At 34.9% G+C, this 14,835-nt stretch overlaps 1 protein-coding gene across 1 annotated transcript; it reads left to right on the plus strand.

Annotated features, from left to right (window-relative positions):
• Positions 1-9,740: 9,740 nt before the first annotated feature.
• Positions 9,741-12,104, plus strand: LOC104887095 (calcium-binding protein CML39). The gene is made up of 2 exons (XM_010671682.4): positions 9,741-10,507; positions 11,159-12,104. Exons 1-2 carry the CDS (start codon positions 10,341-10,343, stop codon positions 11,574-11,576), a joined length of 585 nt encoding a protein of 194 aa, XP_010669984.2. The 5' UTR covers positions 9,741-10,340; the 3' UTR covers positions 11,577-12,104.
• The last annotated feature ends 2,731 nt before the right edge of the window (positions 12,105-14,835 follow it).

A 14,835-nucleotide genomic window follows, 5' to 3' on the forward strand; every position in this document is an offset into this window, starting at 1 on the left:
TTGCTGCTCAAAAACTTCATGTGAATCATAAGAATGGAGAGCCTATGGATGAAGGACCATTTGAAATTGTGGACAAAGTAGGCTATGAAACATTCAAAGTGCTGCTAGGAAATGACATATGTGCAACATTTCCTTCATGTGATTTGGTTCCATGCTTCCCAGACTAAAACTTGTGGACAAGTTTTTTTTCTAGAGGGGGAGTTTGATATGGAAATGGTAGTCATTATATACAATTCTATTTCTATTAGGATTCTATGTAAATTAGGGTTTTAATTTCAGTTTTATTTTAATTAAGTGTTTAAGTTGATAAAGGAATCCTATTATATTTAGGAGTCTAATTCCTTATCAAAGTCGAATTAGGAGTCTTATTTTATTAATAATAGGCGTGTGAAGTGTGATAAGTATAGGATAATTATTTATCTTGATCCTTAAGATAAAGATAAATAAGTTTATTTGTTTTACTAGTTCTAGTAGGTTTAGGAAATCTTGTACTATATAAGGGGATTTTCGGCCATAATAATAATTAGAGTGATTTTGAGTTAATTATTGTTTCAGGAGAGAATCCACCATTGTTTCAGGAGTGAATCCAAAAACCCTAGTTGAACTGTGAGTCGAAATACGCCTGAGTTCTTCATATCCAGTTACTAAGTAAATAAAAACAAATAAAAATACAAACTTTCATAAACAAAGCCACTAAACTACATAAAAGAGCCCTAACTAAGTGAATCTTACGTTAAGAATCACATCAGAAAGTATATTCGGTTTTCTTCTTCTTCTATTAGTACTTAGTGTATTATAGATTGGGTTGAGTGAATCTAAATCTGTAATCATTTTGAGAGGAAAAGAGAAAGAGAAAGAGAAGAAAGAAAGAGAAAAGACTTCGAGTGAAATCAAGAGAGAAAGTCAACTGTTCAGGGGGAACAAGCTGACTGGGTACCAGTTCCTAGTGGAACAGAGTAGGTCCGAGTTTAGGTTGTACAAAAGTGAGTCTTTTGGCCTAAAGTTATTAAAGAAAATTGAGTCAAAATCCCTCGTGGTCAAGGTTTTTCTTCCTATTGGGCCTAGGAAGTTTTCCTTGTAAAAATCTCGTGTTCCTAGTTCTTTCTTGTTCATGAAATTACTTCTTTCTTATTCAATCATTCTTTTATTTTCGCAAAAAGTTTGAAAATCTCCCAACTACAATTCACACAGGTTAATCAATAGTTCAAACCTTTTAAAAATTATCGCCCAAAGTTCAGACCTCTATTGTCAATTTTTCCTATATATTATTATATGCTTACCTGATTGTTCTATACATATTATGTGATTGTTCTATGCATGAATTTTACCACCCACATGTTAAAGTTTTTAATCAAAACCTAAAGAACTTTTTTAACATTAATCAAATTAATTTGGACAACCTGCTAGATATCCTGTAATATTGATTGCATAATATCATGTCGCTAGAAAGTAGTCTTTTATGTGTTTCCTAAACCAACCTAAACTAATTTTTTTTAGGGTGCTTAAAATACTATATGATTATTCTTTGGTATAAAATTTGTTGTGAATCGATATTTAGTAGAGGCCAGCAATGGGCAACATGGTTCCTGACTTTGTTTCTACCCTCACCCCCGAACTCAATACCATCTATGGAGTCTAGACGGGAAAATCTACATGGGATAAGTTCCTAATTTGTCCCTATGATTTCATATATCCAATTAATTTTTTGAGTCTTCCTTTAAAGACTTGTTACTGACTTCAAAATAATTTTCAATAAAAGCTTTACAATGGTGTAGTCAAATCAAATACGCGCTCATCCCACTTAGGCGAAATAAAAACACGCCTTCACATTAGGTGTGGGTTATTATATTTGGCTTATGTTGTTTCACCCGATGGTTAGATTAGTACTCTTTGATGTGAAATAACATACATATATTATCTTTGCTTAATTATTTAGGTTATCATCTAGATGTTTTCTATATCCTCCAAGATAAGAAAGAATCATCACTTGAATAAAGGTGAAATCATGCTAAGTTGCCAGAACCAGGTGCATGTTGTTCTTGTAAGAAATAGCTGAGAAGAACAACAATAGTGCACATATATGTTTTGGGAAGTTGGCGCTTTCCGAAAATTAAGCGAGTTTTAAATTGAGATATGTTAATGCAGTTATCTTTCCCTAAAAAGACGTGTCAACTGGACATGTCTTGCACATGCCTTATTTATTGGCAATTGAGGTACTTATGGGAAGTTATGATTCTAAAAATTTGAATTGCTTTTGAAATCTCAACTGATACCCTTCATATACTTATTCTCTCAGACATAATGCATATTTTATTTGTCCTCATTTTGTTATGCAATCACTTTAAGTCACACTCGATCAATCTTTCTTTCTCTCTCTCTCAAAGTGGTTTCTCCAAGGTTCTCTATTTTCTCTACAACGAGGAAGAAATATGGGAAGAAGGGTGGAAAATCGAAGCGCTATACAGAAATGCCTCCATCTCAAAAAAAAAAAAAAACCCCTCTGTCACTCAACCAAAAAAACCTCTATAATCCACTGCAATATCCGATAATCCTCCCTCCATCACTCTAACTCCAAGCACCACTGCTCCACATAATCAACCTTTGCCACCATAAAATCAGCCAACTCCATCACAACCACCTCCATCCGTAACTTCATCTCCTACGCCTTCTTCTCATAAACACAATCCCACTCTAGCCAAACCTGTAACCACCTCATTAATCGAAAACCTAGTTGCCTCTGTTGTTGCCCATAACTGAATTTTCACTCGGAAGGGTGAAGCTCTTTCCTGATGAGGAGCATAAGAAGGATTCTCTCACCGGTGTTGTTGAAAAGGTTCTGGATGAGTTATCTACTGAAGATCCTGTTGAGAAGGAACAAAAGGAGGAAGAAGATCTGGTGGATACTGGCCACAATAAACGGTCTCTATCTATCTCTACTAGGGCTAGAGGAATGAGAGTGACCACATCTGCTTTGAAGAAGAAAATAGAAGAATTTTCTAAGGAATTGATCTGTTGGTTCTGCTAAGGGAACCAAGAGGGAAGGCGTGCCAGCTAGGCCCCCTCACACTACAAAACGTAAATTTGTCGAAACTCCAACTTCTACTAGTTCTACTCCTCTTGTGGAATGAAGTGTGTTGTCTAGATTTCATGTAGATGATGGTTATTTTGATATACCTACTTTGTATGAGTTTTGTAATTTATTAGAATATCAAGGTTGGATGCCTTTGTTTAAGGATGTTAAGAATGCTTTCATGGATGCGGTTAGAGAGTTTTATGTGAATTTGAAGCAATTACCTGATTATATCTTTGGGATTTACTATTTTTTGGAGTGAAATCTCCATGTATGTCTCTTTCATGGCTTCCTCGCTTAGTGTTCCAAGAGATGGGTTTAATAAATATGCTAGGGACGGTTAGCCTACTATTGTTGGGGTAACAGTTGAGGAGAGTTGTATGTTTTTGCTTATGTTATTCCCTATTCCAAGAAGGCTAGTTACCAATATGCTAATTTTCGTGATCCTATTATGCTTGTCCTCCACTCCATTTGCAATAAAGTGTTAATTCTTAGGGATCAAGGCAGGGGAACATTTCGTAAAATAGAGATGGTCTTGATTTACTTAATGAATAAAAAGATAAAGATCAATCTTACTGGCATAATCATTAATCATATCATGAATTGTTGTTCTTCCTCTTATCATGCCTAGCCTATGGATCAATCATCAACCTCTTGCTCAAGACGCAAAAGATTCCTCTCAATGGGGAAACAGTTTCCATTCAAGTCTTTACAAAAAAAATATTAGGCAAAACGGGTTGAATGTTTCTCCGGTATGTTAGGTTTAAGGAGTTAGGAGTACCACTTAAGAAGAAAAATTCAGAGAAGAAGAAGAGAAAGATGGGAGAGGAACCCTCACATATGTTGCTATGATTGAAGGGTTCGACAACCAGGGGAACACTTTGAAGAAAATGTAAAAGTTGGTTGAGGGTATGTCCAAGTCCTACATGTCTAAGGTTACTAAGCTTCAAAAGAAGCTGGCCAAGACGGAGTTGTTGGTTATCTCTCTTCCAGAAGTAAAAGCTCAACTACCTACTGCTAAAGGTGTTACTGGTTCGGCTAATTCTTGTCTGCCAATTGATCCCTATCTTCTTGTCGATCCTATGGTTGAGGATTAAGATGATGATGATAAGGAAGATGAAGAAGGTGTCGGATCCTCACATTCCTCCTCCAACCAAGAACATGATGCCTCTGATGGATAAGAAGAAGAGGATGACGAGGAGTGATTGCTATTTCCAATTGTTCCCCCTCCCACCCTATTCTGATAAACTGCCTTTGGCATTACTGATTTCCCTCGTTATTACAAAACATTCTCTGATGTAATTTAGGTTCCCGTTTAACTTTGCTGGTTTGTTTTCGGATAATTTTTGTTTGGTTATGGAATGTGAGTTGTGTGACTAACTTGATTTCTTGCAAGATGATGACTTGATAGGTAGTTGATGCTACTATTTTTCAATTAGGTGATAACTTATGTACAATGGATTTGTCTCTTAGTACTTCTTAATGATGCCAAATGGGGGAAATGAGTTAGAAGTTAAAGCGCCTAAGTTTAGTATAGGTTGACCGAGTAGTCAGTCCTAGTATAATTTTGTTGTCAATTAAAAAAAAGAGTCTTATGAAATAGATGAAAATTTTAACTATTTCACCCCGCGAGTCTTGTGTCATGTAAGCTCCCTTAATGAGTTATTTGAGCTTTGGTTGAAGTTATCTATATTTACTAACTTGTTTGTTGCGAAAAAATTCAAAATAGTTTGTCATCATAGAAAAGGGGGATTTGAGTCCCCTAGGTTTTGAATGATGATAAACAACTACAGGGAGCAGTTGTTAGTACAGATGATTCAAGGGAAGCTTCAAGGATTGAAGTGCATGCAGTTAGTTTAGTGTCTTTTTACGATTCAATCTTAGGTCTTTATGTAGTGTTTGCATATTTAGAACATTACTAAGTAGGATAACAAGTTTCCGTACTAGTTACTATATTGGGTGATTGAGCTAGCGTTTCTAGAAAAGATTTTCGGAAAAAATACTTTCTTAAATACTTTTTGAGAAATGTTTGCCAGCCTTTAGAATCATAGTTCAATATTTACTTGCCTTAGAGAGTGTGCATATATCTTGGATAATATCTTTCCTCCAAGAAAGATATTATTCAAGATATACTTTTCATAACTAAGGAATATCATATATTTGATATCTTGAGTTAGGGACGCTCAAAGGTTAGAGTTACGTCTGTAAATATAGAAGTATGTGTCTCCTTGACCCTTGATACTCTTTCGAGTTTTATTGAGTATTTTCGAGAGCCTTCACATAGAGAACAACTAACACACAATTTCCTAAAATAGAATATACATCTCATAGAGCTTCATATTACTCTTTGTTTACTTTGTAAGAAAGTGTGAGTTAAGAGAAACTAATTGAATTGAATTTGTAATGGAGGGGTTAGAGATTCGGTTGCGTGTTTGTGACTTCATTCGCGAGTGCTTGTGAGTTCAAATGCGAAGTAGCACACTAAAGTTAGTGTGTGGGTTGTGTTGTTTCCCTAAAGTAATGGAAATATGAGAGTGCAAGAGTATTCTTGTTGTTCATAGTCGATTAAGTAGAAAACTAGTGTACTAGAACATATGCCCTTGTTTGGCTAAGCCTCATTAAATTTGGTGTGTTTATCACTGCTTTCAAGTTTTAGTGTTTCCTCTGTCAGGAACTAGCCTAATTGGTCCCCCTTTAAATCGAAAGAATTATGAATTTGTTCCCAGATCTCTAAGTACTTGATTCACCCCCTCCCCCTCTTGAGTACATTGCAAACCTTCAGAGTATAACGTCAAGAAAGATGAAATTGTAATAAAAGAAACTCTGCCTTATAGAATGTGCAGTGGGGAAAAGGGGGAAAGTGTTGGATAAGTGATGTCGGAGAGAGGTTGCACTGGTGGCGGTTATTAGTGTTGGGGTTATGGGTTTAGTTTTCATATTCTCATTTTACATATTGTGTACGAGAGAGCGGGGGTTATAACACTTTTTCTACTTACTTTCCTGGGGTTTCAAACACTCTTTTTCTCATTGATTTGTAATGTTTAACATGTCGATTCTACTGTAAACATCTTCTTGGAATTGATTGATTCTTTCAAGCATTTGTATGTGCGAAATTCTTTTGTCTTAATATCTCCTTTGGTTATTGTTAAGTCCCTTATGTTTGTTTTAATGATATTTGCATAATATTTCTAGGAGCACTACTAGTATTGTTGTGTGAACAATCTAATGCTAGAATCAGGAGCAAATCGAATTGCTATTTTTCGTTGTTCATTGGTAGCATACTAAGTTCCTCATTGCATGCCGAACATTGATGCTAGAACTTGGAAAGAATAATTTATTGCTTACATGTTGTTGCATAGATAACATTGGGAATCCTATTGTTCCTCGGTTTTAATGCTATTATTGGTTTGAACTTAAGTGTTTATCGTTTAATTTAAGTAATAGTAAAGGGTTTCAAACCACGCTTATTATGTTTGTTGAACCACAATCTAGGATGATAGAAGTTTAGGCTTTACAATAAGTGACCAAAGGATTTGTCAGGATTGTGTGTTCAATGATCAAGAACTTGGTTGGAAGTGGATATTTAATCGAGTCCAAAGCCTTTTACTATTGTGTTTATCTCTGATTTACTAATTTGCATATTATAGTTCATGGTGCATTGTTCCAAATCCCCCCATATTCTAGTTACTTTTCCCCTAGGGCACGCTAGGACTATGCTTGCATTAATTATCGACTTGTATTATTGCTCCTAGTGGGTACGATGCTTACTTCTGCTATATATTGATTTGTGAGGGTAAGTAAGTTAATTTACTTTGGTTAGGGGTGTACGGCAAACACATACCAATAGATAACTTGTACTTTAAAGAGTGAGGAGGAAATTAGTGGAGGGAAAGGAGAGAGGGAAATGAGAGGGCAAAGGAGGGTAAGGGAAAGGGGGAAAATGATGGAGGATATAAGTCTGGGAGGTTGTAAGAAAGAAATAAAGAGGTAAATGCCAACTATTGAGTGCATATTATAATTGTTACTTGTTGGTTCTTGATCAAATTTAAATTACATTTATTAGTTTAAGCAATAGCCCATTATTTTTTACTAATGATGTAACAAGGATGATTTGTTAGATTTATTTGTTTGTGATTATATAATGATATGGGACATAAATTATAAGTACATGTAGTTTGTATTTAGTTTTGTAATGAATCCCAACATTCCAGGAATTGGTTAGGTTCCTGATCTATGAGCTTACTGATAGATGAACACTATTTTTAGATAAAAAGAAGCCCAATGCCATATTAAGTTGTATTAGTTAATTTTCATGAAAACGCCCAAGTGTCCCATTTAAACTTTTTAATAGGGGAAAGCAACCTCATTTTCAAGTGTTATTATGTTGCAATGAGAAATGTTTTTGTCGCGAACTCTTTGATTAGATTACCAGTTGTATATATAAGCTTTTAATTAATTACATGAAATTTATTGCGCTTGTTTCTATTTCCTATTTACTTACTAGATTATTTGACAATTTTTCTTTTCAATTTATAGTGTATTCATGGAGACTCATAAGTTGTTGTGCTACTACCCAATAGTCTTGATGGATGATTGACTTGACATGTTGTCAACAAATTATCTTGTAAGATTAGTCTCCCTTTTATCTTAGGAGATTAATTTCATTAATCTTGAGGGAAGACCTGCAATAGATACGACATGACCCATATTGTGGCGTAGTTTCTAGAAAGAATCTCGTCTAAACCATCTTCACAACTTACAAATAAAAAAAATGTTGTTTTTTCATCAAGTATTCCCGAGTTTTCAAAAAATTTATGAAATATCCCGCTTTTTAAAATACACGGGGTACCACTAAATTTCATATAATACACTCAACTGCCTTTAATGACTAACGCCGTTAACGTCCGTTAGTCATTAACCTTAATTTTCTTTCTTAAACGTACACTAATTAACCCCTAATCCAAATCCTAACCCCTAATTCTAACCCTAACCCCTAACCCTAAACTCTAACCCTAACCTTCTTACCACCCCCTCCCCCACTCTCCCACCACCCCTGCAGCCACCTCCCCACCTTTCACAACCCCCATCACGAGCCAGAACCCCACCCCCTATCGTGAGTCTAGAACAGCCTAGTCGCGACTCCCTCGATTTCGGAACAGTCCCCCTCCCCTCGCAAAGCCCCACCCCCTTCTCATCGACGAATCTGGGCGTCGGCGAGTCGAATCGGGGGTTGTGCGGGTTGGGAGGAGTAGGGGGTTGCATTGGGGGTGGGGGGGCTGCTGGGATGGTGGGGGGAGGGGGATGCTGGCATAGTGGGAGGGGTAGGGGAGTGGTGGTTAGGGTTATGTTTAGGGTTTAGGATTAGGGTTAGAGGTAGGGGTTAGGATTAGTATTAGCATTAGGGGGTCAATTAGGGTTTAAAATAGAATATTAGAGTTAATGACTGGTGGTGGTTAACGTTGCTAGTCATTAAGGGCATTGAATGTATTATTATGAAACATAGGGGTAGCTCATGTATTTTGAAAAGTTGGGGGGTAACTCGTGCATTTTTTTAAAACTCGGGGGTACTTTGTCAAAGAAATCGAAGAAAATATGAAGGCAAAAAATTGGGAACACAATAATTTTAATTTTCTTTGACCTATTAAAAGTAAGGATTACCCAAAAAAATCTTATGAATAGTGTTTCAAGTCTATTTTTCTTGAGAAACACAAACTGGTTTTCAAATGGTTTTCTGATTGTAATGTACAAAATATGGACAAAGAAGAATTTAGAATATCTTGAAGCACTTCTAACCCTACAAATTAAAGACTGTTTTTAGACATTTTGCTGTGACGAAACTCCAAGATTTTGAAGAAATTTTGTAATGGTTTTGAAACTTTGGGTAGGATGTTGAGCCTTTGCCTATTTTAAACAAGATGTCTTTTTTCTTTTGCTGCTTTTAGCTCGTGTACTACTTTGGTTAGTCCAACTCTAAGGTTACATTATTAAAATATTTTCGCCACGATAATCACACTATTAACTAGTATTTGGGATCGGGCGTTACCCCGGCTTGGTATTGTTTTTCGAATATGATATACTTCCTCCGTTTCAAAATAGATGCCACATTGTTATTAAAACGGACTCCTAGGCAAAATTTCCTAAGCATGTTTAAGTAGTATAAAGTGAAGTAGATTAATTGTAGTGGTCCCCATGTGAAAGGAGAGAAAATAAAAAACTGTTGGGGACCACATATAAAGTGAAGTAGATCGATTAGTGTACTTAAAACAAGTTAGTAAGGGTATAATGGTAAAAGTATAAGGCAAAAGTTACTAAATAAGGGGAAAAAAACATTGTTGCATATATTTTGAAACACCAAAAAATGTACAATGTGGTATCTATTTTGAAACGGAGGAAGTATTTTTTTTCCATTCTCATTAAAATATGTTAAGGAAAACTCAACATTTAAAAGGTACAAATATAATAATATGGACACTTAAAGCATAACTAAAAGTTGGTTGAGATTTAGTAATTGTATCATGTATAATAGCAAGAGGTCACATGTTCAAATTTTGTTGCAAGGTAATTTTACTTTGTTAATTGACATGAGTTATATACACATTGAACAATTTTAGTATAGTAACAAAGGTGTCACGTGACGTGTATACAACGTCATACACACATTTTAATATATTTGTATAGATTTAACTAATTAGATTTTGCTTGAGGGACCGCGCGTGAGTCAAAATCTAGTATCTAATAAAGACAAAAAAACATTCCGACACTGAAGCTACGCAATTTATACAACTATGCCAAATAGTCCCATAAAAAAAAAAAAAAAAAAAACGATAAAGTTGCACGAGTGTGACAAATGGGAAAGGACGAAAGGTTAATAAATTGTCCTTGAATAATGAAGATACAAATGAAACTTCCTGCACGCGTATCTCACGCCATATTTGGCACGTCAACACAATCCAGAACCGTTACCCAAATACTAACCGCCTTTCCTCTCATCATTCCTTTCTTTTTAAAACCAAATTGATATACTAATTCCAGCTGCTATGCCACCACTATTTAATTTAAAGTTTAAACCAAACTATGTGCTATCTTTTCATTTTTATCTATAGGCTAAAACTTCCAGCTCTTCTCCTTTCTATTTTAAGCCCATCCACAAAAGCGTTAGTTGCATATATAGATACACATTCTCCTTCCATACACATAACATATTTCACCTCCAACTTTAATTTCATTCAAAAAATATTTCTAGCTCTGATTACTACAATTATTCTTAAAAATGATGTCTAGCATTTTAAAGAGGTTTAACAAGAACAAGAAGCGCCCGCCACTTGATGTCTGTGTCTCCCCTTCACCATTACCTTCTCAATTGCCGTCGTCTTCGCCATCGTCGTCCGTCGATTCTTTCGTGGAGAGAGATTCCAAGAATATGGAGAAAGTCTTCAGGTATTATTATTACTCATGTTTTACATTATCCTATAGATTGCACGTATTTCTGTATTTGCTACGTACCTTATACTGTTATACCATTGCCCTAATTGTTTCCTTTGAGTCTAAACATAAAGTCATTACTCTTTATCCTTGATTCCTTGTTATGTATGTCATCATCATTTGGAACTTTAATTTTTTTTACCATCTCTGATCCTATATATGACTGGCTTCTCCGAGGAAAAATAATCGAAGAAACAGAAAAGGAGTGAGGAAGTAAATAGAGAGTAATATGTTTGTTTACCATCAATAATGAGGTAAAGATTGTTGGACAAAATTAGTTAAAAAGTATCTGTTCACATACAATTTTACGAGCTACAAAAAAATGATATGAAATTTTGTCATGAATTTATAAACTATTTTTATTTTAAGATATGTATTTAATACTTATATGTAATACCCAGAAAGTTTAATTGTGTTCAATGTTTCAACCCATATATTTTAATCTAATTTCACCCTCTTCTTTTTGGATGGTAACTAATTCCCGACCCTCTCTCTATCCCTTAATAAATTTCTCATCTTTTTGCATGGTGTAGTACTAACTACTAGACACATCTATGATTTATTCACCGTTCATATCTGTAATTATGTTGTCGCACTATCTGTCAGATACATAGATGAAGACGGAGACGGCAAAATCTCCCCAGCGGAGCTACGACGATGCGTGAAGGCAGTAGGCGCGCAACGACTGTCAGTAGAGGAGGCGGAAGCAGCGGTGGAATGCTCAGACTCAGACGGCGATGGGCTGCTGAGTTTGAACGATTTCGAAAGGTTGATGAAAGGCAATGGACTATCAGAAGAGGAAAAGAAGGATGAATTACGAGAAGCATTTTTAATGTACAATGACAATAAGAAGAAGAAGAAGAAGGTGTCATCAGGTGTCATTACACCTAAAAGTTTGAAGAGAATGTTGAGTAGACTTGGCGATCATAAATCTATTCACGACTGTAAAGATATGATTCGCGTATATGACCTCAATGGAGATGGGGTTCTTTCTTTTGACGAGTTTGCTATTATGATGCGTTGAATTATTTACAATTTTATTTCCTTTGCCAAAGACTTTTATTGTATAAGGGCCGATTACTAAGTCATGTTGTATTTAATGGAGTTGGAAATTGGCGGCTCGCCTGAAATCAACTACAATAAGTAAAGGGTGTGTAAATTATTAATATGTATACGTTGTCGTTGACTAGGCTTCCATTTTAGGTTGACAATCATGTACATTTTTTTTTTTTTTTAATATTGTAAGATAAATAATCTTTGGATTACAGTGCAAAAAGTTCAACCAAAAGACCCCGACACTTAGATAAATGGGGAGTTATAAGAAAAATTCTCCTACAAGTGCTCCTCTATTGGTAGAATTTGAGGTGAAATTCAAAGTATAACTCCTACCAAATAAGCCAAGTTAAACTGGTTGATAATCATGTAAATAGAAATATAATAATAGTCCCTTCTTCACGTGTATTTTTTTGAGTTTTGCATTGTAAACAAAGTTACTGATGTTGACAGAAGAATTTTACTAACATATTAATATACTATTAGTGTATATTTTCTAGCTCCATCACTTTATAAACTTTTGATTTGCTGTAAAAAAAGTCAAATTTTAAAATTTTATTATAAATTATTTCGCAATATGTAAGATGCTTTTTGAAAGATTGTGAAAACTCCTCAAATAGAAGTGTATGGCATTGATTATATTAAAGGGATTACAAACTATATTCCTCATTATATTAGAAAACCTACGTTAAGTCGTTAATAATATTTACTATGTAGGATTTTAAATTCAATAGATATTTTCAATCACACCTTCGCAGTTATAGGAGAGGGGAGTTTACATTAAGTATGGATTTGTAATATTAAAATATAGTTGGTGTAGGCGTGTTTTTATTCGCCTATGCGAGATGAGCGCGTATTTGACTACGTCATTATAAAGGTTTTGTATTGAAAGTGTTTTAAAGTCGCCAACAAGTCTTTAAAGGAAGACTCGTAAAGTTAATTGGATATTGAAAACCTTGCGACAACTTTAGAACTTATCCAATGTAAATTTCCTGTTATGAGTTCGGCAGTAAGGGTACAAATTAGATCATGAATCAAATTATCCCATTGATATCCTCTACTTAATATCGATTCCTGTTAAGTTTTATGCAAAAGAAACACCCAATAATATTTTCAGTCACCCTAAAAATATTAGTCTAAGGTTGTTCATGAAACACATAAACGAATATATTTAGTGATATGTAATTTAGCAATCAATATTATAAGGTTTCTAGCAAGTTGTGCATATTATCTTATTTAATTAGGATAATTCCTTAGGTCTTGATTAGTGATAATAACATGCGCGGTGGTGAAAGCATAACAGGGCAATCATTATAGCATGCATATGTATGTAAAATTAAAAAAAGGAAAAGGTTAAAATGTACAAAATGAACATTTTTATATTAAAGATCTGCATAAGGAAAGAATGGTTAGTAATTTCAATATAACAATGATAGATTTATTCAAGGACACTTAGGATTATATCGTAGCTTGGGTTTGAGAGATTGACAACCTTCAAGACGAGCAATCGTGAAGCTTAAAACGTGTATGTAGATCTAAATGTATCTCTTCGTATGTGTATTTATTTGAAAGTATGGAAGTATGAGTTTTTAGAGTGGTTTTGTAAGTGTTCGCAGAGTATTTTCATAAACTATGAAAGTTGTGAAGTAATTTATTTAATTCGGAAAATCGCCATGTATTTATAGGAAAATACTAAAAAAATATAGAAAAGAAAACAGCGCGTCACACGAAGAAGTGAGCTAGGCGCACGACTCTGTGTGACGTACAATGCCACGTGTTAGGCGTAGATTGGTGCGTTAGATGCACCAAGACTTGTGTGCTGGACGCACGTGGTTACCATGCTTTTGACACGTCTTGACAACTTTTTTATAAAACGCATTTTAACGATTTTATCTTTTAAATTTGGAAATCCAGTTTTACGGGATAAAATTATATTTTAATTATAAAATATAAATTAGTTATTGATTAATAACTAATTATTGGGCTTTTTAAAAGGATTTGGCTCAAAATACAATTTATGTGCAGCTTCCAACTGGGGAGCTTCCTTTTAAATATTCGGGGTCCCTCTTTCTTCCAAGAAGCTAATTTTTCCCAATGCAAAATTCTGATTGATAAAATTACAGAGAGAGCCCAAGGTTGGATTGTCAAGTCTTTGTCTTATGCTGGTAGATTGCAATTAGTGAGAAGTATATTGAGCACAATGCAAAATTCTGAGGCTCAGATTTTTCCCCTCTCAAAGAAGATTATAAGAGCTGTGGAGTTTGTGTGTAGGAAATTCCTTTGGACTGGCAAGACTTTAGATTAAAGAAAGCTCCCATTGCTTGGAGCTAGTTCTACAAATCAAGAGCTGCTGGGGGATGGAGTTTGATAAACATGGAGGTCTGGAACAAAGTTGTTGTTCTTAAGTTGATTTGGGCTATTGCTTTCAAAGCTAATAAGTTGTGGGTGCAGTGGATCAATTCTTATTATATGAGAAGAGCTGATGTTTATACTGTAGCTATTAGTAGCAACATGTCTTGGCAGCTGAGGAAGATTATTGAATCAAAAGATAAATTGCAAGACATGGGAGGGTGGAATGTTGTTATTTACAATGGTAAGTTTTGCATCCAAAAGGCTTATAATCAGATGATGGGTACCTTTGATAAGGTACAATGGAGAAGAATTTTGTGTAACAACAAAGCCAGCCTTAAGACTAAATTCCTGCTTTCGATGGTTCTGCAGAACAAGGTGGCTACAACAGATAGAATTCTCAAATGGGGGATTGCTTGCTCTATCACCTGTAAGCTTTGTAACACTGAGAATGAATCATTGCACCATCTGTTATTTCAGTGTGGTTATTCTGCTAAAGTGTGGAAGGAGATTCATGACAAACTAAGGTGGAACTATCAGTTGCTTCCTTTCTGTGAAAAAGTGAGAAAAGCTACTATGAAATCTCATGGGCATAACAGACAAGCTAAGCTTTATGTTTAGGTTTTTACAGAGACAATCTATGACATTTGGCTCCAAAGGAATAACAGGATATTTAATAATACTTTTGTTCCTCCTCATGTCCTGGTGATAAGTCATATTTATATATAGTTTTTAGGTGCATTTAGGTTGCATTTTAGAGCATTTAGTTTCATATTTAGGTTTATTATTGCATTATATTCTTAAGTTATGATTTTCTACTCCTATTCGGTATGTTTTCTTGTTTTTGATGAATTTCAGCATTATAACGCATTTTGGAGTAT

Source organism: Beta vulgaris, chromosome 2, assembly GCF_026745355.1.
Source record: "Beta vulgaris subsp. vulgaris cultivar EL10 chromosome 2, EL10.2, whole genome shotgun sequence".
Lineage (NCBI taxonomy): Eukaryota > Viridiplantae > Streptophyta > Magnoliopsida > Caryophyllales > Amaranthaceae > Beta > Beta vulgaris.